This window comes from Camarhynchus parvulus, chromosome 6 (genome assembly GCF_901933205.1).
Source record: "Camarhynchus parvulus chromosome 6, STF_HiC, whole genome shotgun sequence".
Classification (NCBI taxonomy): domain Eukaryota; kingdom Metazoa; phylum Chordata; class Aves; order Passeriformes; family Thraupidae; genus Camarhynchus; species Camarhynchus parvulus.
The window spans coordinates 11,587,254-11,611,030 of NC_044576.1; the positions used below are offsets into that span (position 1 = coordinate 11,587,254).

The following is a 23,777-nucleotide window of genomic DNA, read 5'->3' on the forward strand; positions in this document are numbered from 1 at the left end:
GACAGGCAAGGTAAGGGATTTTTAAATACTCCTTTAGCTGATGTTAAAAGCATGACTGTAGTTTATGCTGTTTAAACTCAAGTCCCAAGAGATGATTTAGGAATAATGCACTTATCCACAGATAATTTAGAGAAATTCCTTTTACACTGCTTATTCTGATAACAAGAAGAATGAGGAGGCTTTTCCTGTTTATATCCCAATTTCATGTGCAGAACCACATCCTTAAAAAGAAGTGGGTGGTGGGCAGTCTCTAAAGTGATTTCTTGCACATATTTCCCTGATTGCATCCTGGCAGCACAGAACGTGCTGCCCACAGACCTGTCCAACAGCTGTAGCATCTTGTTGTACAACCTAAGCACCCCCCACAACCATCAGAAGGGATTAACAGTGACATGCTTGACATCTATTTCTTCCTTTTATTTTCAAGGAGGAATTGGAGTGCCTTAGAACACAATTCCTCCTCCAAGCTGGCTTGGCTACTCCAACATTTAGGAAGGGATCACCTGAGGCACTATCCTACTGTCCAGTCTCTCTGTCCATTTCCATCAGCTCTCAATATTTAGTATGGAGCTTTACAGATGAGCCCTCTAACAATATTATATCAAAGTGAACTGTAACATTCACCATTATAAGGAAAATTACCTATATTTGCTGAGTGAATTGTATGCCTCATGCTAAATATACATAACACACACTCTTTTGTTTCTGTTTACCCATGAAAGTTAAATGCCTAATAATTATTCTTCTCTTTCTGTGTCCTTTTCCTATTGCTGCTGCCATTAGCTCTGCATTTAGAGTAATTATGTATTATGATGAAATTGTTTCAGTTTCTCAAAACTGATTGAAACCCATTGTCTTTGCGAATACTTCACATATTGGAAGCTATTTGGTAGCTTTTCTTCTGAAGACCTACTGAGTGTACCCCAGAACTTTCACACAGATTTATTACTGTGAAGAGGTAGCAAAAGGCAAAGCACAGGCTGGAAGTGGTCTCCACCCCAAAGGTGCATTTCCATAGCAGCAGATGTACTGTATAATTTTAGAGTGCTCTGTAATGGGAGCAAGTGGGAAATAGCCCAGGACATGTTTTTAATGGCTGACAAAACTAGTTTAACTTTTCACTAAAACACAGCAACTTCTTCAGTGAGGTATGTTTTAATAGTCTCATTAGAGGACAATTTAAAATAGAAAACTAATATTGCCTGAAATCAAGCCTTCCAAGACCTGCACTGCAGCTGTCATTATAACAAAAATACTCCAGGGTTAATAACCTCTGTTCATCGCCCCAAGTATAAAGAGTTTTAAGTGAGCTCAGTGCTTGTGTTCAGATAGTGGGTAATATGATATTTACAAAACCAGTGGATCTGTTTTCAATAAAGTGGAATATTCTTGGTTACATCATGCTATCCTGAGCCATGTACTTTTACTCAACAGCAAGGGCCAGAGGAACCAATGCTGTTTGGGAGGAGTCTGCTGTCTCATTGAGCAAACTGTCTAAAGGGCTCTATCTCTTCCGTTGTTGTTGTTGATGTATTTGTCACCAGTGGAAATGTCTAGTGTCCCTCAGCATACTTCAGGGTTTACTAGGACATCCAAGGAAGAGCAAGCTTCCCCTCCTTTGTATTGCTGCCTCTCACTGGCAGCTTTTGGAGAGCTCAAGCTGTCCCCTAGGGCTGGCAAAAACCTTTTAATTCTAGGTGTTGCACAGGAGACAAAAGGATCTGATATGAAAATAGCGGCATCTATGTGTAAAGTGTGAAGAGAAATCCAGTTATTGTAGATTTAATTTTGTCCAAGAGTGAACAGAGCTGAGCAGAGTAGATTGTACAATTGCTAAAGATGGCACTGCCCCAGAAGAAAGGCCATTTGTTGCTAGTCAGCTGTCCTAAAAATTAAACCTGAACTTGCCCCACAACTCCAGCTCAAGACGTGGTCAACACAAGCCAGCCCTTTCTCCAGTTCTGCCAGACCTGAAGACAAACAGCAGCTCCTGTAGAGTTCAAAGTTTGACAGAAGCCAATTTTTTGTCCCCTCCAAGGGCTTTTCCTGGGGCCCTGTGCCTGTCTCCTGCTCAATGAATGCTGTCTTTGTACCCACCAAGTTGACAAATGCCAGCACTGCAGAATAAGGATGACATTTCTGCTGTGGCATTAGGGCTGAGAAAGGGGATTATTCCGGGCAGTTGGGGCCAGGATGCAGCGCACAAGGGAGGCTGCGCGACGCCGTTGTTTGTGCCGCGACAAGGAGGCCCTTGAAGGCCGCGACCGAGGCCGAACACAGGAGCTGTGTGTGGGAAGACGTGCGTGCACAGCTAGGCCACTGTCCCCAGCCGAGTCCCCAGCCTGGTGGCACACCTGTGGCAGCTTCCTCCTCCCCAGCCCTCCTCATTATGCCCCAGTGAGCGAATGAGCGCACAAAGCGCCAGCTGCGCCGGGGCTGCGAGCCCGCCCGGCCAGGGCCGCCGGAAACCAGGAGCAGCCACCTCTTTTGTTGCCTTTCCAAAATCGAGGGTTTGTTTTGAGCCTGAGGAGGATAATGAGCCTCTCACCAAGCACACACTGAACTGCACATCCCTCCAAAATGCAGAGCGGATAAAATTAACTGGTCCTTGGAAAGACTGAAAAAAATAAATCAAGGGGCTAGAAGACTTTTGCTGTTGCGCCAATCTCCTCACAAGAGTCTGAATCCACAGCTTAGGAGAAGAGCACCCCCTTAAACAATACTCCTTGATTCAGAAAAACGACACTCAGAGACCCTATTATACATCAGGTGTTGCGGACTTGTTTTTGTTCATGTTCTACCTTATCACTCCTTGTTGATATTTTCTTTTCTTAAATCAGTAATACTGCTGAAGCTGTCCAGTGTGAGATTATCCCACATAACAGAGAGGAGTACCTTAATATGAAAAACAAAATCAAGGACTTCTGATAAGGTTTTCTCAATGGTTTTAATTTTTTTTCCCCTTCAAGATCAAGGCAAATTCACTTGTACTACATCCCTGGAAGCAGACCAGACATGAATCTATCCTTAGACTAGCATCTGTCAGTTGAAAGAGTATCAGGATGAAACAGGAAAGGGGAAGTAGCAGCAAAAGGCATAAAGAACTGCACACCTCCCTTCCCCAAATCTTCATCCAACCTCTCCGATCATCTTCTGCAGCAAAGAGCATGACAAGCATTTAACACCAGATGCTTCTTGCACAATACCTTTTTAAAAATGAATAGTTTCTTAGCCAACAACAGTGAGACAGCATCTAGTAAAGATATTTTCCTGGGGGCTATTCACTGTGTCAAGAACACTGCCTTAGATTTAAGAAACACTGAAGATGGCCTTGGTCACAAATGTGTTCCCATGAGAAGAACTGAACACAGCACAAAACCTTGCCATGCCTTCTATGCCCTACAGCCCTTTGGTGGATCCTCTGGTCCCATGAGATTTCAATTAGAACTTGTGTTCTTCCTTTCTATTGTTTAATAATGAGCTTTTCACTGGCCCATGGATATTGAAACTATCTGCTATAAAAGTACAAAAATGGGATCAGATCTTTTGAACAGGGTGATGAATTTCTAAAATAGAGCTAGAACCTCAGGAAAAAACTGTTCCTAGTCATGTGGAGTAGCTGAACAGCTGTCCTTCCCATGTGCTTTGTGGTGCATTGTGTTATTCACTAGTAAAAGAGATACCTAACTTGGTAGTGGGGTCTGGTGCTGGCTTGTTTTTTTTTCCTGAAAAAAAAGTCTTTCTTTGGGTAGAAAGACTTACTGTGTAAGGCATGTTCATAAGCCAATCCATGTTGAAGAATATGGAACTGCCAGTTGGCCTCAGGCCACTCTCCTATTTTGGTTCAGCTGCTAGCAACAGGTCTGGGGTCCTGCCAGCATCATATGCTCCAAGCTGTCCAGTGTGAGATTATGATGAAATGTGTCCTATGGTGACAGCTACTGCTGTGTACACAGGCAAGAAAGTGTTGCCTTTCAGGAAGTGAGACTTTAGGTATCCATGATAAGGAAATGCTGTGAGCGTCTTTGACAATAAATTCTTAAATGTAGGAAATGCCATTGGTGCCACTGGACAAACATATTGTGAAGATTGCAAATGGTTGATTAATTTTGATTTTTGAAGAAGGACCAGGCAAAGCAGTAATAAAAAAATCTGTAATAGAAATGTCATCTACTTGCATGAAAGGAAATGGAGCTTACAGCTCACTTGTTTAGATAGTTCCATTTTGTTTCAGTTTTCTTACTATATTCTGGTCAAAACCAAAATGTTTAACAGCAATGACTATCTCATACAGAATAGGCCTAAAACATCACTGTTCAAAAGACAGATTTATGGTACAGGCAGGCAGCCTGATGAGTCAGATATGAGTTTCCTATTTCAATACAGAAAAGATTTTATTTCTCTCAAAAAATCACACAACATCCATGGCCTGAGTTAACCTATGACCTTTTTGTTTCCCAGGAAGTTTCAGATAAACATCCTTCTGGCTTATTTTTTGACTGAATAGAACAACAAAATCATTAGTTATGAAAAGACAAAGTGTCAATTAAATAAAAGAAGGCAAAATCTGAACCGTTGAAAAGGCTATAAATTTTATTCCTTATTGTTGTGTAACAGTCGCCTCCTAGATGCCACTTTCCCTTTTCATTCTAGCAAGAACTCTGATGTGAGAAGTGGTCTTCACCCAACACTATCTATGGTGTCCTCTTACCCTTCACATACCTATTAGTATTCTCACTCTGTACTTACTGGTTGCACTCCATCCTTCCTTGCCTTTAAGGTACTACGTATTTCTGCATGTGATTAAGAAAGGCATTACAGAGGGAACTGGTTTGCTTCAGCTTGTTTTCATGAGAATTTCAGTAAAATCCTCCAAGTTCTTGTAACACTACAAACATGAACTATGAATCTTACAGAAGGGTTGATGAAGTCTGACAGCTGCTGATGCTGTTCTTGGGGAATGACAAGTGATTCTTTAGATGATTCAAGTTAGATTTGCACAGAGTGGAAAAAAAAACAGTCAAGAAGCCCAGTGGAAAATGCAAATACAACTGCAGGAACAGGAGGCACTGAGAAGGGAAGGATGGAAGAGATTAGAGGTGTAGATTCCTGTTGTATTGTCACTAAATGCACAGCAAAGCATGGCTGCCTTTGGGTCATCTAAAAGTATGGGTGAATATGCCTATGAGCTTTAACTGCAATCCCATGGCTATATTTAAAACACTGAGACTTTCTGATGCACTTCAGTTAAGATGTTAAAAACTTGCTCTTTCACAGCAGGGAGAACAAGCCTACTGTAGAAGAAAGCTATCTGGGAGTTCCTCCCAGGCACCTGTAAATGCACAGCTGGCCAGAATAAGCAAGGAGCACTCAAGAAGTGTCATGCACATGAAACAAGTCAGGTAGCTGGGATTTGGTGGCTCTTGAGGTAGATGAACAAACACATGGCTGCTCTGGGCAGAAAGGGTGGGTTTCTAAGACTTTCTTCTATTCAATATACTCATGTATGGCCTGGCACAATATTTCTAGAGGAAAGAATACTAGGACAAGAAAAAGGTCCCCTTCACGTTTATGCAGTTTACATATGAGCATCTGAAGTCATGTTTCATTTTTTGTGCTATGCATAGCATGTCTTTTTCCAGGCTCAGAAAGAATGCTGTAATTTAAAGCAGGCTGACTCAAGTGGTGTTTTTGTAGGTCATCTCGTAGGCAGCATGGCAGGGGGGAAGGAAGGTGGAGCGAAGGAGGCTGAGGTGGAGAAAAGGAGGGTGGTTGCTCATCTGGTCTTTATTTCCTTTCCCTGTTTCTTAATAGCTCAAGCAAAGGGCTCATTGCAGCCAGAAGCAATGACACTCCTGCTGTGGTATTGCATCTTGGAGGAGGACAGGCCACAGCTTGCCCTGTGTGCTGGTGTCCTGGGAGCCTGCACCACTGTGCTGCTGTGGGGTGGGGGAGGTTGCAGGGGCAGGTGGTCCTTATGCTGCATTTGGTATGGCCGGGAGCTTTCTAACAGGGCCCAAGCTTCATCTTTTGCATAAAGAATTCCCTAGGAAATCCTTACAACTCTGTAGGTGCTTGTCTTACCTTATGTTGCTTGTTTTTTTTAAATAATGTATCAATCGAGATACCACAAGCAGATAATGGAAAATTACAGTTCTCACTGCTTTAACCAGTCAGGTTGTAGAGAAACTGCACAAAAACATCCAAAAGCAGAGACTTTATAAAAAATGGCTCAAAGGGGTGAGGCCAGCATTACCAGTGACAGGGCTGTAGTAGTCCTTGGTTAAAACTCCTGCCTGAGAATTGTGTAACAAGAGTCATGCATACTGCTCACTTTTGTAGTAACAAACACGGATTAAATTCTCAGAATGTGAGGTACACTAGCACTGCCCATTCTCCAGATGAAAATTCAAACATGGAGAGATCAAGTAACTTGGGCACAAACCAACAGAAAGAGCCTGTAGTCAAGCCAGGAATGAAACCCTGGGCTTGCAGAGGCCCAGTCCTGTGCCTTAACCACAAGATCACATTACTCTCATGATCCTGCACTCTCCTGCTGGAATTTTCTCTAGTTGTACCTATTCTCATGCAGTGTGTGGGATATGCCATGAACCAGGTCTTGAAGCCTTAAGGATTTAGTGGGGAGTTGAAAGAGATCCTGTCCCTTTCAGAACAGAAGGAAGGAAGAAGGCTGAGTTCTCCTAGAAACATCCTTTCCCCTGAAACTTGCCCTTATCATCTCAACAATATTTCCTTTACTTTCCAAGAGCTGTTTTGAAGAGATAAAACCTTTACATGAGCAAAAGCATTTATAACTCAGGCTAAAAGAAATCCAGGATTATAATAACTCATACACATATGAATGGAACAAAAAAAAAAAGTGCGCCAGTCCAGAGGGTGCAACAAACAACATTAAAAAATCAGAGCAAAATAAGCCATTTCCTCAGTGGTAAGTTGCTGAGGCTGCATTTCATATTGCATTGAATTAAAATATTCCCTGCTTTGCCACCTCCTTCTCCTCCCCACCTCCCAGTGCAATGCTTTCCCCTCCACACCCTTTGCCCAGCCTGTAGAGTACAAGGCACTCATCCTTTGGTAACTGTCAGCTGAGGACAATGACTATGCAGGAAACTGCATACAAACTGGATATAGTTCTTAATTTTTTTTTTATTGGTTAAGTAATAAAATTACTTAAGTAATAATATTAAAGTATCTGTTGTATGGGTTTAAACTTGTGGGCTATAAACTGTGAGTATGGGAATAACAATATTTTGGGGTGACGCAGTCTCATTTAAAAACTAAACAAGAAATTAATGTTATTTTTAGATATATGAACATCAAAGATACTAATTGGAATAAAATTCTTATTCGTTGTAATATCCTTGTTAACGTCATCCCAGTCCTAAAACAAGTACACCTCCAATGAAGAAGTACCTTAACATGAAGCAGTTGTGTCCCCTGACATCAACACACTGTGTTCCTAAAGAACAACTGAAAGTAGTGGATTCCCGAGTTGACATTTCTTCTTAAGAACACTGATACATTAAAGTCCCTCCCCAAGTACTTTCAGCAAGTGTAGCACAACAGATATTTGGCTTGGAGGAAAGCCACAACAGAACCAGATTTTCAAAAGGATAAAGGCACCAAAAGCTATGGTTTGTCACACAGCCGGATTTTACAGTGCCACTCAAGCAGCAGAGAAACCTCTGTCCTCTCAGCGTCCACAGAGCTCTTCAATACAGGTGTTTTCTCTACTCCCCTCTGTAAATTGACACCAGTTATATCAAGCTGCACCCAGTATAATATGAAGGTACAGTAGTTCATAAAAAGCAAGTACTAAATGTTTTGGAAATTGCCATGTCTGCAATTAAATTTCCAATATATCTTTCAAACAGTTCAAATAGTAAGGACAACACTATTTTGCATATAGTTTGAAGAGAGAAAAGCCTCAGATTCTCAGCTGTAGCACACCAAAAACTAACATAAGCTTTATGGTCACCCCATGAATTGGAAAATTCGCTGATCCAAATGCTCTTTGCAAATATGCTTTGACCAAATAGCAGTGTACCCAGTCTAGCCTGGACATTTCTATGTGCATGTCTGGACCCCAGTCCTCCCATGAAGCTTCTTTACCTGGACACTTAATAAGGACAGAAAAACCATCACAGAATCAACTGGAGATCTGTAGCTTTATCTCATCATCATAATTTAATCCACATCTTTTCTTCAGGTAGAAACTTTGCATAAACACATCTCAGAACAGCAATAAAGCAGAAAGCAGCATCCCAGTTGTTGAATTTGTCTCCAAAAGCACCTGCTATTCACTTAGATATGGAATATAATTGCCTTCAATGACATCTATCTGCCTTCCCCCTGTTCTGAACAGTCTCATGACCTATGGGGAGGCAAGGGGTCTATCAGAACTACTCCACTGCTTTGTAAAGGACAGATCACAATCCTTAGACCTGTCAGTTTCTCACTAGATCAGTGCCCCAGCTGTGCCACATTAGCCCTAGGAGAATTGTGAAATCCACATGAAGGCATCTGAGGTGAACCAGTTAAACAAGTCCAAAAATATGAGTCTTGACCTCAGCCTGGAAGAGGTAATGCTTGATTATAGCAAGGGTTTGCCTCCCCCTTTTCCAAAACCCTGATTCCAAATACTAAATAAATATGAACATATTAAATATAGTGTGCCACCAGAGGGGGAAGGAGAGGAGGAGAGTATTGCTATTGTATGTTCTAAGCAACGGATGAAGAGGAACAAAAGAGTCCAAACATCAGGAAACCATTAAAATGAATACATTCCTAGTTTCTTCATAATTAATTCAGCATGTCCAATTTTGTATCAGAGAAGGGAAAGGAAAGATTTCAACCACTTCCTTTTATCTCAAGCTGTTTGGAAGAATATGATCTCGTAATGCTGAAAAGAAGTGCCTCACTGCATCCCAGCAGGCGAGTGTAATTTTAACTCTTCCACATGCCTAATTTGATATGCAAATCCCTATTTTCTGTAAGTCATACAATTCTTAAATTACACAGCAAAGACCCAGGTTTGCTTAGGCACACTCCATCCCCACTTTCTAGCCCCAACCCCTTTTTCACTTTGTACTACATTAAATGTTACCTTGAAAACAATTTTCACTATGCAATTCCCTAAGCAATATTTTTTCAGTTTGCTTGCTTTGTTGCACAATTTAACATTTAGTTCAAATTTTCATGGTTACCTTTGCATGCATAAGGACCTGTTCTAGAAACTTCAGGTTTTGGGTTTGACAGAGTTATGCAATACTTTCAAAAGGAGATTCATTGGGCAGCTATTTATATGCCCAAATAACTCCATTGTTTTCAAGGTCCTACAGGAACAAGCATATTAAAGCTGTGATTGGCCACAAGCATAGATTGCTCACATGGGAGCTCTTTCATGGTCATTCAACAAACAACGAGTAGCATGGGCAGGTAAAATAAATCCTGGAAATACAGTCAACCAAGATAATTATTTGCAGCTTTCTTTAACAGAAGATTTGGGAAGGGTTGGCAGAGTTCTGTGGCTCTGAAAATCTACCAAACATTTGATGTTTGATGTCTGCCTGTTGCCCTGTATATGACGCATGATATATTAAATATAGAAGCATACCTGGAAAATTCATGTGAACATATAGGAAATGCAGAAGTATATCTGAGATTTTTTAGACTTGTGAATGCAAGGGGAGTTTACCCTTCTATTAAGGCTCCACTATAGGGACAACAGGTTTCTATGCAATACAGTGTGCACGCAAATGTTCTTCTATGAAAAGGATTGACTGAAAAAAATTGGGTGTTATTTGCTTGTTTTTTTCATAATAGCACTTATGTAAGTGAGATGAAGGTCAAGGTTCCATTATGCTACACAATCTACATTACCATAGGTAGCCCCAAGTTATTTATTTAATGCCACAAAAACTGCAGAAGTGGCAGGAAACAGCAAAAGGACCTTTCCCCACTGCAGATGAAGAGCTGAGGTACAATTTGAACAGAGAGAAAATCTCTTAAGGCTCTATACTCAATCCAGGTGCTGGAAGTCCAACACGTGTCCCATCACCATGTTACCATTCTACCAAATACTTTTGTCTTCTACTGTTTGCTTGCATCAATATGTCCTCTTTAATCTGGACAGAGGCCTGTGAAAGCAGCATGCTATTCATGAACAGATTTGTTTTCTCAGACTGGATGGTACTGTGTTTACATGTTTCCTATATCTATATTAGCTGTGGAATGATGAGTAGGACTGGCAAAGAAAACCCATACTCTCAACCTCTCAGACCATTCACTGTTGGGTAACTGACACATCAGATAATTGCAGAATTGCCAATTAGCAACTATTCAGCTTCAAACTAACTTAGCATAGTAATGATATCATATCTTTGCTCCTGACAGCATGGCTAGGACTCTGAAAAATCTGTGAAACCAGATATTGATTTAACTGTTGGAAGGAATGTTTGCCAAGCCAGATTCTTGGATTTCTAGACTATGATCAACATGTCCATGACAACTATGCCTATTGATTTAATCATCATCAGAAACTATATGTGTGTTATTAGTAACAAACTGCTAAACCTTTCTCTTGGTTTACCTTTGTGGAAACTAGATCAAAATCACAGTTAACATACACAACACTGTTGACAACACTGGTTTTTCAAAGTAACAAAGAGGTACATACTCAAGCCATACATTGGGCTTCTGTCATATAAAAATTTACCTGTAAAATTTCATTGGCACAGCTTAATCAACATGCTTTTAAATCTTCCCAAAAATTAGGACTTGGGGAGTGAAAATGTTTGTAACAGCAGAAATAGGGTATTTCTTCAAGAAAAATAAAAGAAACAATGCTGGTTTGTACTGCACACTGCACAAACTTGCATGTTTTCTTTAACATTCTGATCCTGGGAAATTGAGTCAAGTACACTTTACCTGACTGTAACAGCTTCATTATTTGGGACCTCAGTGGCACATGTGTGACAAAAGGTTTCAGATCAGCAACAACCAATGAGCTTCAATTCAACTCAATTAAGTGTCGGTTTCTATGGATGCAGAGGTGGGAAAACCATACAGTAGATTCCCCAGTCAGAGGTTGAAGTAGCCCTAAGCCATGCCACAGACAAGTCTAAGAAAATCCCAGTCCAATAAAACACATACTGGCCTCCTCTTTTAAGCTACACAAACAAGCTTAAGTTTTCTTTACTTTTCAGCCATGTCTTCCTCAGATATAATTTTATCTGTCATAAATATTTAATCTGAAATAGCCAATACAACTAGAAGTTCCATAATTTCTGTTGTTCAGCAAAACAAACAGAACTTTCTATTTAAATAGTAATGCTGTAGTGAAGAGCCTTTCTGACCATTATGCATTTTTTCCCTTAACAGACCTGTATCAAGACTTCTCATCATATCACTAATACACAAATTAAATTAGAGACAAAGCCAAAAAAAAAGCATTGGTTTGGTTTCTGTATCCCCTAGATGCTCTTTCTATATTGCACCTACTAATTAAAGATGTAGTGCCTCTTGGTTTAAATCAATACCTCTGAAGTCTTTGGTGTCAGACATCAGCAGTGTCATCACCTATCTGCTTCTGTATTCTGTTGACACTCAAGATTTAGATGAGCACCAAAGTGAGGCAGGACAAAGGAAAAAAAAAGCTGACCAATCCAAAGATTCCCTTTTATGTGCCATTTCAGCATATATGTGCAAGTGTGTCCTCATTCTTTATACAGCATGCACAGAGCTGAGACAGGTGAGAGCACTTCTGTGAATCTCCCAACGCTCTGCAACTTGCTGCAGCCTCAGGACTAGAATGCCACAACACACAGTACACTGAACCAGTCCTTATACTTTTCCTTTCATTTTCTAATTGAACCTCTTGGGGATGCATTATCATCTCTTTATTAAAAGATATGATAGGCACATACAGCAGTACACAATAGCAGTAATAGGGCATTTTTAATGCCATCTTCCAATTGTGCTGACTTTCAGTTCAGAGTGTTGGAGCATTCACATTTCAAAATAGATCTCTGACCCTCCCACTCCCAACAACCAGTAGGGAGCCAGTCAAGCTGTTGTTTGCTGTTACCCTTTTCTGTTCATTTGATGAAGCATGCTTACAAGCAGACTTTCAGAGTTCTTCTATGAAGGGGATCCACCTAGCAATGTTAGGCTGATTTCATCTTTTCCTCTGCTGTACAGAGCCCTTTCGGTTGTGTAAAACAAACTTGGGGGGAGATGAGGGGAAGAAAAGCATTAAATTGTGTCTCTGCATTTTGCTTTGAGGAAACTCAGCCTCATGTTGTTTATAATGAATCTAGTTTTAAGCAGGACATGTTGGGAGAGGGGGGCATGTTTTGCTTTTGCTGACTCTGCAAACTGATACTTTGAGGGAATTGTTTAGGGAAAGCAGAGAGTCCTTTACTATGTACGTCATTGCCAAGTGATTTGGCAGATCCCTCATGAGATGCACTCTCTGATAGGTTGACAGAGAGCTGGACTGGCCAGTTACCAGCAGAAAAGCTCAACTTAAATGCTTTTAAAATCTTATAAGGGCCAATTTGTGGTTTTGGCTCAAGAAAGAAAGAAGATGAAAAATAGAGACAGCTGGGTGTCAGTTAGGGATGGAACATTGAGGTAATTTTTGTTACTGTGCCACACAAAATTCACTGTCTTTGTACGCTGGTTATTTCCAGCCAAGGCAAACACACACACTGACTAGGTACACCTGCAAAGGTGATGGCAGTTGTGTCAGTGCTTGTCCAAAGTCAAAACATCACAAAACTCCCTAATACCGTAGATCTTGACATTGAGACATACTTCATGCAATGACTACTTTTGGGTCCTCGTAGCAAAATCTGTTTGGTTTTGATCCTCTCCAAAGGCCCACCTGTCCAGGATGCAGTAAATCCTTGAAACATCCGAATGCAGACACCCCAAGTTTTTGCAACCAAGGACAAAAACCAGGGCAAAGACTTACCTGGGCCTACAGGCAATGGGACAGTGCATTTTAATGTGGTAACAACAAAATATTGTACCATTATGAATAGGAGCATAACTTTGCCAGATTAACTTTGCACATAAATAAATAAATCCCTATCTGCAAACAGAGTAAGAAGAGAATGCTCAGTACAGGAGTTGCAGGACCTAAACACCAACCAAAGCCGATTATTAACCACCATTCAAATGGAGCTGGGGTGGAGAGAGAATAGGAGGCTAATGGTTTAAACAAGGAAAATCCCACATTCTGTAAAGTAAGGATTTTTAGGTTAATACCAAATGACAAAATGTGTCTTCTTGCTCTCTTTTGGCATTTAGTTAAGGAAAAACCTCTGGTGAAAATAGTTCTTGCCCTCCAGCTGAATGAGCACTGAGATACCTCAGTTGCAGAGTGACTGGGTGCTCGAGCACCCTGTGGGCAGGGCTGGCTGCTTCTGTGCCAAGGAGCAGGCTGTTTCTTGGAAATGTTTATGCAATTCAGCTGTGCTCCTGCTGGAGCCAGACACTTTAAATTAAAAAAAACCAACAAAAACCAAAAAACAACAACAACAAAAAAAACCCCTAACCCAACAGCTACAAAAAACCCCAACAACAAACAAACCAGCATATCCAGCCTCAGATCTCCCAGGCCATTAGTGTACCTCACTCAGATTTTGCCTTCTACCAAATACTGTCAAATACCTGTTTTGCTTGGTTCTGCAGGGTGGAGGGAGTTGGAGGGTTGCCTTCACTGCTGTCAGTGGTTCCTAATGATGTTTCCCACTAGAGAAAATGAGCTTGCTTGTTTGTAAGTCTAAATTCCCTGTGGGGCACAGCTTGGGAAACTGAAGATATGGGAAGGAAAATAATATCTATTAGGGCAACATGTAAACATCCATAAAGCAGAACAGCAAAACACCTACAGAGAATGTTGTAACTTTGCCAACAAACTAATTAGAGTCACTGACTGAGGAGGGAGCTGTGACAGTCAAAAAGTTAAAATAAAAATAAATCAAAAGTTTAGTCTAGCAATTATAACAGGAAATAACCAACAGAGTCAGGCCTCCTACATTCTTTTCCTGGTTCTGCTTCCGATTTACCAAGAAAGTTGGAGAAGCCAGATTTTAGAAGTAGCTTTTAATCTGGAAAGCCTCCATTTCTGATGCCTAGCTGTACACACAGAGGACTCCACAGATCAGTATCTTCAGTGCTCCCTGTGCATTTGTGAGGGCAGAGTGTTTCAGGGCACTGGTGTCTCTGAAGTCACAAACGTGACCTGGACAAACCCACAGTCACTGGTCCGCCCAAGTGGCTGTCTCTGAAAGTTTCCCATCTGGGAATTGCAGCTGGCACAGCATATTGCTGTGGGAGTCTGATGTTTAAATGCTCTTTATGACTGACATAGCATATTGCTGTGGGAGTGTTATGTTAAAATACTCTTTGTAAACATTTACAAGACTTCCAAGATGCACTCTGTCTCCAAAGTCAGTGCTATTTCTTTTGGAAATAATGAATCCTGTGAACTGCACATTTTCTGAAAGGACCGCTCCTTGGTAGGGGCACTGAGCTGCATTTTCAAGTCTGGCTGCTGGAGGAGTTTACATAGAGGGTGACTCAATCAGAGAATCAAAAATAATGTGTCTTCAATTCAATACCCACCCCCCACCCGCCTTGCATAGAAACTGCAAATAAAGCAATCTGTGATGCCTCAGGAGGAGAGGACAGGTCTCTAAACACAGGAACTCTCTGGACTCAGGGTTTCTGTTCAGTTCCATAAGAATTTCTAAATGAAGAGAGCATGTGGCTTCTTATACTGAGTTGTGCTATGAGCTCCTCAGAGGCAGAACCAAATTAAGTATCCAGAATAAGGATGTCTCCATAAATTGACATTTTCCTGCACTACATTTAGTTGCAATCTCTCATTCTTATCAAGGGACACCATGGGCTGGAGAGCTACACTCTGAGTGTCTGCCAGCACTCAGTTGTGGAAGTCTGAATGTTTCTCACTATATCAATGCACTATTTTTTCTTCTGTGCTATACTACTGTAAATATGTGTGCCCTGGTCAGCTTTATCTTTGTTGTCAGCCAGAATATTTACAGTGGCTTGTCAGAAGCAAATTACTATAGAAGTTTGCCTGTTTGTAATGGAGGTTGCTACTGATCCAATCTTCTAAAAAATATTGCTATGCTGAGGAATAAACTTTAAAAAACAGAGAATGTTGTTTACTGACACTACAGGAAGAAAAAAAAAGGCTGAAGTAGGTTTGGTGTCCCCTGCTCTTCCACCCACAGCATGCGGGGGAGAGCGCACTCAATGTTCCTTTCCCTTCTTGCTCCCACATATGACCCAGGAGGTAACACAGTGTTCACCATCTCCATCAGCCACTGGAGCCTGAGTCTCAGAGCTCCTGCCAAGCTCAGGTCTTCTGCCAACCACCTGCTTGTGCAACCCGTGTTTTCTCATAGAAAGCAATTTGGACTTACGTACTGAGAAATCATGCAAACTCCCAAAACAAAAACAAATGCCTTCCCAGCATGATGGCTCATTTCACTTTTGTAAACTTTATCTGGAAGCCTTAAAAAAGAAAATCTGCTTAGGCCTGACATGTAAGTAAGTGACAAAGAACCCTTTGATAGGTGATCACAGTACACTGCCACTATACAGGCAAAGTATCTCCCTCTAGGCAGCAACAAACTAAACACCGTGACATGGACTGTTTTGTGACATGGACAGTGTTTCAACATCTGCTAGGGACTCTGGGAAAACAGCCTCATCTTTACAGCATCCTAGCACAGCTGGATGCAACACCCTCGTCTTCACATCCCTCACCATATTTTGTTAAGCACAACACACAGTTTTAGTGACTGAATGCACGTACAAAAATAAACCTGGTATTTGCATACGGTCATTGTCAACTCAACTGGCTTCCCTAGATAAAAAGGCTTTCTTTAAGGGACATTAAACATTCAGACATCACAACACACCATTTGAGAATCCTTTCCTGTTTCCTTCAAAAGGCAGAAATAGTGAAACCATTTACCAAGAGCCAGAAATCAGATAAAGTTAATAAAAGTTATTACTTCCACTAGTCAGAATGTTTTTCCTTCATACTCAATCCCAGTTTGTGCACTCCCATATGATAACATATAGGCTGTGAAAAGTAGAACTATTAAAAGTCTTCTTAACTACAGGTTTTTAGTGGAAAATAGACTAGATTTCTAAACTGGAATTTCTAGTTAAAAAGTAGTCCTTTATTACTAATGAGCTACTCCTCCTGATGATATATATATTGCTAGTGATATATACTCAATAGAGATAATTTTATCATAATGAAACTAATATCAAAAGTATTTATTTAAAAAGTGAAAGAGTATATTTCTAAACACTTGGTGTCACTAAAAAGTATTATGTTTTCTTGAACTTTTGAATACTTCTTACAGAAACCACTCTCAGAACTCAACATATGAACTCTTCATGAAAGTGACATGTCCTTCATACTTGCCTCCAGTATCTTCTGCCCAAAATTTCCTAATTAAGAAATGTTTATTTTTCTACTACACACACCCACCCATTTTCAGTCATTCATTGCTGCTTCCCTTTGTTTTGTAGGCTCGTCCAAAAGGAGAAGGCCTGACACCATACCAGGGCAAGAAACGCTGCTTTGGTGAATATAAGTGCCCCAAATGCAAGAGAAAATGGATGAGTGGAAACTCCTGGGCTAACATGGGACAAGAATGTATCAAGTGCCACATTAATGTTTATCCTCACAAACAGGTAGGAGAAATGCAGACCCGATGGCAACAGGCTTGGAGCTAGGAATGCTGTTGACTTTGTAAAGCATGGGTAAGACTTAAAAAAAACTTGACATGGACTGCAACACACTACAGAGAATGTTTCCCAGATGAGCTGTCTCAGTCCTGGAAATCAGAACAGGTGTCATCAGAGCTGCAAAATTTGAATGTTCTTTTTTTCAGTACAAATACCTCAAACCCAAAATCTTTACCTGCCTTTCTTATAGAAAGAGACTGTGGGGCTTTTTAATCTTAAGAGTAAAAAAAGTTAAGCAATTGCAATTGGCCTTCTAGTTCTTCTGATTCTCTTCATATTTACACCAATTTATTGTTTCATTCCACTAGTTTCAGCATGTGTACTGCTTTTTTCACTTGTTGGATTTTCTCAAGGGGCTATCTCTACTTACAAAGAGTAGTGATAAAGGAGAACAATATTAAGATGACTCTTGCCTACAAAACTCATTGGCTAATGACACTAATTTAACATAACAATCTCAGAGCTTCCAATGCCTCTTGTTCTTAATCTAAAAAATCCAAAATCCAGGCTAAGTCACTTACTACATGCATGGAAGTATGGTCTTGAGGGTGAGAGAAATTACAGGACCATTGATACACAAGACCATTTATAGCACAAGTTTATAAATATTTATCTTGTTCTTCAAAATTCTTTCCATAATTTATGTTGATGTTCAAAGGGTCAAGAAATCATTCAAGAGGTATCCCATCCACACTGTACCAGAGGCACTATAGACTTAGAAGTGTACATTTTTGTAGTAAAGTTTTGCATGTAGTCCACTGTGCAGAGCTGCCCCTCGTGGCAGGGTTGGAGAAAACCAGTGTGCACAGCAGTACCAAAGTCAGACACACACTGTGGGAGGATTGGAATCTGTAGTGCTTCCATAAGCTGTGCATGCCACCAAGCCACATACAATGCACTTTTCTGGGGAACCATCACAGCATGTGCAGTGCAGCTCTCCACAGTCAACCCCATCACTGTCTCCATGCTATTCCCTAAGGACACCATAACTCATGGATGCGGAAGAGCACTTGTCTATCCATGTGCTCATGTCCCAGAAGCAGGTATTGCAGTTACCTGAGATTTTCAAGACAAGAGTGCATTTCAGCTAGGCTTCCCAATATAAATAACTTGTAACCAGTCACTAGTGCTCTTCACCAAAATGTGAACTTTGAACATCAAGCCAAAAGATTCTATGTCCTCACTGCCTCACCTCCATCTGCTTCTATTTCTCAGTTTTACCATTGTCATCCTTTCTAGTCCTTTTCATTCTTCCAGAAGTGCCCTGTGCTGCTTCTGATTAACCACAACAGCAGGCAGTGAAGGGAGCAGCATCAATTCATGCAAGAGCCAGCAGCAGCAGAGAGCTGCCAGGCTGCAGGAGGTGTGTGCTGCTGCTTGGCACAGCTTCCTGTCTGCTATCCCATACATGGTGTTTGGACATGCATCCAGTGCCACACCAGGCTCTCTAAACATTTATCAATATTTATCAGTGGGGAGCTATTTTGCCCCATTTTGGAAAATATATTATACCTAGTCACTGGTACTCTTATACCAAAAACTGTATTTTGTAAAAGCACAGTGAACGATTTCATTAGATTTCAATATTTCTAGTTTGAGAATTAAAGCACAAAAAAATCTTGCTCACTTAATATTGTTTTATTATGTTTTTTAAAATAGCACTGCTACACTGCCTTAACATTTTCTAGATATGTTTCCTATTCTTTAGATTTTGATTATCTTGTTGGTATCTACCATAGCAGAGGCCTCATTCATGTTTGATTTCCTATGCATTTCTAGAGGTTTTTAAGCTCTCACTTCCCTCTCAGTGGATATCCCCAGTTAATTATGTGTGCCTTCTGCATTTATTATATGGGATCAGAGTATTTGCATTCTCATCTGAATCTTCCACTGGACAGGCTTTCCAACTTAAATAATTCACCTGAGAAAATATCTTGCCTCCCCCTATTCAAATGACCATGAGTCCCTTGTGTCATTTTAACTCCATTTGAAAAAAATAAAGTGTTGCAGTTAAACAAAACAGCAGACAGACACTACAAAACAGCAGTCACAATATGTGATGTGATTGATCATTGTACAAATAATCAATAAATTGAGTTTTTTCTTCAGCTTAACAAAAACCAGATGAACTGTAGAAGTCTGACCTCCTTTCAAGATCAGACAGTATTTACTTCTAGTGAAATAAATTATTTCTCCTTTCAAGACATCTTGTCAATATTTCTCTTCAGCAATGAGCTGGAATTCATCATCTCCTATTCTTACTCTTTGCCCTACCACTTTGTAAACATATAATTGTAGCCTAACAAAAAAAAAAACATATCTTGGAACATTATTTGAAAAAATAACGGTCACTTTATCAGCAGATGAAAATCACTGCTGGTCCCTCAACATGAAGTAACCTTTTGTCAAGTTACAAGAGCTTCCAAAACTATAAAAACTGTAAACATCTCAGCCCATATCTAAAACAGTCAGGGACCACAGTTCCCTGGTGAGGGCACATGTTACAAAGTTTCCATTCAGTGTATTCATCAGGAAAACTCACACCAGGTCAAATCAATGCCCCCTGTTCCACACCTGGTCCCAGGCAGTGGCAGACACAGGAAGGTGTGTGTGTATAGATAAGACAAAACAGTCACCTCTGAGGATTCTTCCCCAGCCTCTTGTATGGCCTAGTGGCTATCTCTGCATTCTCCCAGTTTGTCACCAAACAGATCAAACCTTTCAGATCCCATTAAATAGCTGAAATCCAACCACATGGGCCACCAAGCCTTGCTGTGTCACTGTAGAAAAGTAGGATGCATGTGCCCAATTTAGGACAAAAATTTGAAAACCTTATTTCAGGATTGCTCAATATTTATTGCAATGAATTAGGAGTTTCTTCTCAGTTGCCAGGCTTGCCCTTTTCTCCCATCCTCATTTCCATAGCTGTATTTCATCTTCCCCAGCCACTTTTCCAAATCCATGGACTTCCCAGTACTGTAAGGTTTGTCCATGTCTCACAAAGAATGGTTTGGTGCTGAAGTACTCCCATGTAACTGGCTCAGGCAATAATATCAGAGTACTGAACATAATAATCTCCATTCTGGATAGCTCTGGGGTAGCCATTCAAGCACATATGTTGGCTCTGTGAATGGCTTGTGCAGCTATGCTCAAATCTTGATTTCCTATGCATACCTTTCATTAATAAGTCCCTGGAGAGGAGAGTAGCCACACTTTCCTGCCACCTGCTCATTGTTCCTGGAGGCTCATTCACTCCAGGAAACTATCCTGGGCCAGTTCCCCACAAGGAATGTCTCAATTCAGCCCTATGCTCTTAGTCCACATGGCCTAGCTGCGAGAATGAGCTTTTAATCTCTCTGGGGCAGGAAAAGTCTTCTCAGCACTTTTACAGCTGTGTATATACTTTAGAGTGCTCTATAAATACAGCTGTAAATCTCTGTATTTAAAAGAGATGGTGGAGCATGTATTCCAACAAGTAACACAAGGGCCTGACAGGAGGGCTGCTGCCATTCATTCCCCAACTCATCCACCAGGTAGGGAATCAGGTGATTGTCACACCTGAGCTGCAAAACTGCTCCTCAAGCAAGCTTTGCTAAATTATTCCACTGTGTTCCTCCTTCTGCATCTTCACCACTCCCTCAAGTGACAAACCTTCCCATGGGAGTGCTTACAGGAATGCACAGAACACGGGGCAAAAACCATAGGCCCATTGAGCTCAAGCCTTACTGGAAGCTAAAGAACTACCCAGACAAATTTGCTCTATGGCAATTTCAAAAGCTGTTTCCCAGGTAGTTACTTTAGCTACTCTAAACATAAACAGGAATCTCAGACAAGACTTAAACCTCTTCTGTTCTTCCAAGGAATTTGGATTTTGTGGTTGTTTATGCTCCTTCTTACACTGCTTCAGCAACAGAGCCAGTCCTTATAGTCATTCACCAGCATTCTTGGCAGTGTAACAGTCCAGATGCCAAGCTCTGAATTCTCATTTTCTTCCCCTGCCCACTATAGCAGCAACATCTGCGCCCGTGGTTATTTCCTGGCTGGCCTCTTATCAAGGCTTCTTCTCCGACTTTGTGGCTGAGGCCAGTGCTGTTTGTGAAGACAGCTGTTGCACTGGTGCAGAACCAGCCATCTGGTGACTGACTTGTCCTCTTGGACACTATTTTCTTCCAGCTGTCAGGAATTTACTGTTGGACTGGAAATAATTTGGTATGTAAATACATACCTCATGATACTCAAGTTATTACTTTCACGGGCAATTCAGTGGTCTCATCATAATTCCCATATCTGAGTGCAACCACAGCCACCTTGCTTCCCTCAGTATGGGGAGGGGTGGGTATGATCACTCAAGCCCAATAAAGTTCTCAGCAGTTTGAAGCCTACAAGTATGATCTTTTGACTCTTTAGATTCAATAAACCCTCGCCAGCATGCCCACGCTTGTGTACTCCAGCTATGGGAATACACTTTACCTCAGACTGCTGCTTTTCTGAACTCTTAAAAAAGAGATTTTCACCATTTCCCTCATGCTGTTATCATAGATTCCTAGGTGGCCTGTCCCAGAAGCATGCTGCTGACAGAGCCTGCTGGCTCTCTTTAAGCATCCTGCCTCTGATCTGCTGCCTTCTTATCACTGTCTCTTGGATTCACAGTGACAGCCCAGGGCCTTGGTCATGTCCCTCTTCCCCCAGGCAGACAGAAAAGCAGAGGCGCTGCTGCTCAAGAATGGACATTACATTTAATCTTTTCTTCCCCAGTGCCCAATTTTTTTTTTTATTGGACTAAAAATTTACAAATTCACAATAGCATGTGTTTCTTGAGGGAAGCATGGCTCCTTAAGACTGTTAGCCTAACAATTATCCTGCCAGCAATAGCTGCAGAATCTTTCTACTCACACTCCTAATATGACATTTAATCATCTCATTTGCTGCATTAAGTTTTCATGTAAATGAGTCCAGAAAATTATTTAAGTGTTTTCTCTCATTTGAATTCTGATGTGATCCTCTATCCATCAGTGGTGCAATTAAATTGTTCCATTCCACAGCAGAAAATACAAACAGAAGCAGGCACATTATTCCATTCTACACCTTAGTGGAAGCCATTTCCCTCAAGATGTCCTAGTGATGCTTTCTTTAACATCTAACTCTTCATAAGGGTGAGTTTTTTGTTTGAGAGCTTTGGGGTTTCAGCTGACAGTTGGGGAATGCACAGGTCATGCAGTACATCTAGACTGGAACAGCAATAACTCATAGTCAAAAGTTAATTTGCAGGTCAGGAATTGATACATAAATTTGAATTTCTGTCAGCTTCATTCCCCTGCGGCAATATCTTTATTCACCACCACCAAATGCTTTCCTGGTGGAGCTGCACGTGATTATTTCCACCCTGCAACTACCAGGAGAAAATTGAACAAAGATGCACAAAAGTGAAGTCCGGAAGAATACAACTGTGGATGCTTGCATTAAAAAAAACAAACAAACAAACCAACAAAACTTAACTTTTACAGTTAAACTCTCCATTTAATGGAAAAAAAGGATACCTCTCCCCTGAGGAACATAGCAAGATTTACTGTTGTTCTACAAGTCCCATTTCACTGCCTTCTAAGGAAGAGTTACACCCAAATAGCCTGTCCCCTTCTCCACACCCTGTCCAAGTGCATGGCTGAGTCCTCAGCAGCAGTGCAGGGCTCTTGCAGCCTCCTCAGTTACTGGGGTTTCCTGCAGAACTCAGGCAGCCCCAGAACTGACACAGTGTGCAACAGCCAGGCCCCTGCTGCACACTCCTGTGCCAGTGCCCTCTCCTTCCACCACACCAGAGCTGGGGAGACTTGCCCAGCCCTGATGGACACACAGCTCTGTGACTAATATCCTACACTTTTTGCATGGTGTAAGAAAGGTTCCAAGAGTATAAGGTTACTACTTTTAGGTTCTCCTCGATTAGTAACAGACAGCAGCAGGACAAAAGCACTTGCTACTCAGGGTGATTAAAGGGTTCTTTTCTGCCTTTACAAGAAACCCATGAAGAGAAAATGGCAAATGGAGATAAGCTGGGATTTCATTTCATGCAGAAGTTGGGTTTAAATGGTTTTGAGACACAAACCACACAAGCACACTACCAATTTCAAAGCCTCAGCCCTCCACCACCTCACCAGAAATGCAGTCTGGCCTCTGCACAGTTTCGTGCCTTCCAGCTGGCCCTTGGCAACCTGCTTTCCTGCATTTGTAACCCCTCTCTCCCCAGCCTATGTTGTAACATACTGGTAACAATAACAGTTCTGAAATCAAAATGCTTTGCAGGCCAAAAAGCTGAGCTCAATCAACGCTGGGGGAAAGCAAACTACGGAGAGCTATTGTTTCTGAAAACCATCCAAAAACTCTTGGCGCTTCAAGGCATTCCCAATGTCCTTTGCACTATTTCCAGGAAAAATGATTCCCAAGGCCTTGCATATTAAAAAAAAAAATCTGGCTTATATCAATAAACATGATAACTGCTGTATTTTTCTCTTTAATCAGAGCACAGCTAGCATGTAGAAGCAATCAGAGCTGAGTCAAATAGCCTGTTTCAAGTGTAGCATTTCAAAACTCTCATTCGCTGTTGAAGAGTGTAAATTAACCCCTGGGACTCCAGAACCTGTGCTTCATCTTTTTATATTTATGTAATGCAAATTCCTGAAGAATATTTGTGGGCAGATGTTGGTGGAATAAGTGGTAGATGAGGTAGAAAGGCAGTTTTCTGACCAAACACACTTATTTCAACTGGCCAGTCTTGTGGCAAAAGCAGTATCTGGACCAGTGCTTGGACTGCCGGCCTAGAAACAGAATTGCTGGTTCTGATCTCAAATCTCAACATAGTGACATGAAACATTTAAAGCTCAGTAGGGTTGCAGAGCATTCAGAGATGAAGAGTGCATCTACCTTCCTCATCTGACACAGGAAATCCACTTTGCAGT

The 23,777-nt window shown here is 41.1% G+C and overlaps 1 protein-coding gene across 1 annotated transcript in view; it reads left to right on the forward strand.

The window, feature by feature from the left end:
* ZCCHC24 (zinc finger CCHC-type containing 24) overlaps positions 1–23,777 on the forward strand; it is a 107,928-nt gene that overhangs the window by 76,140 nt on the left and 8,011 nt on the right. Inside the window, exon 3 of the mRNA XM_030951159.1 lies at positions 16,612–16,776. Coding sequence (XP_030807019.1) covers positions 16,612–16,776 — 165 coding nt within the window. The remainder of the gene's footprint in view (positions 1–16,611; positions 16,777–23,777) is intronic.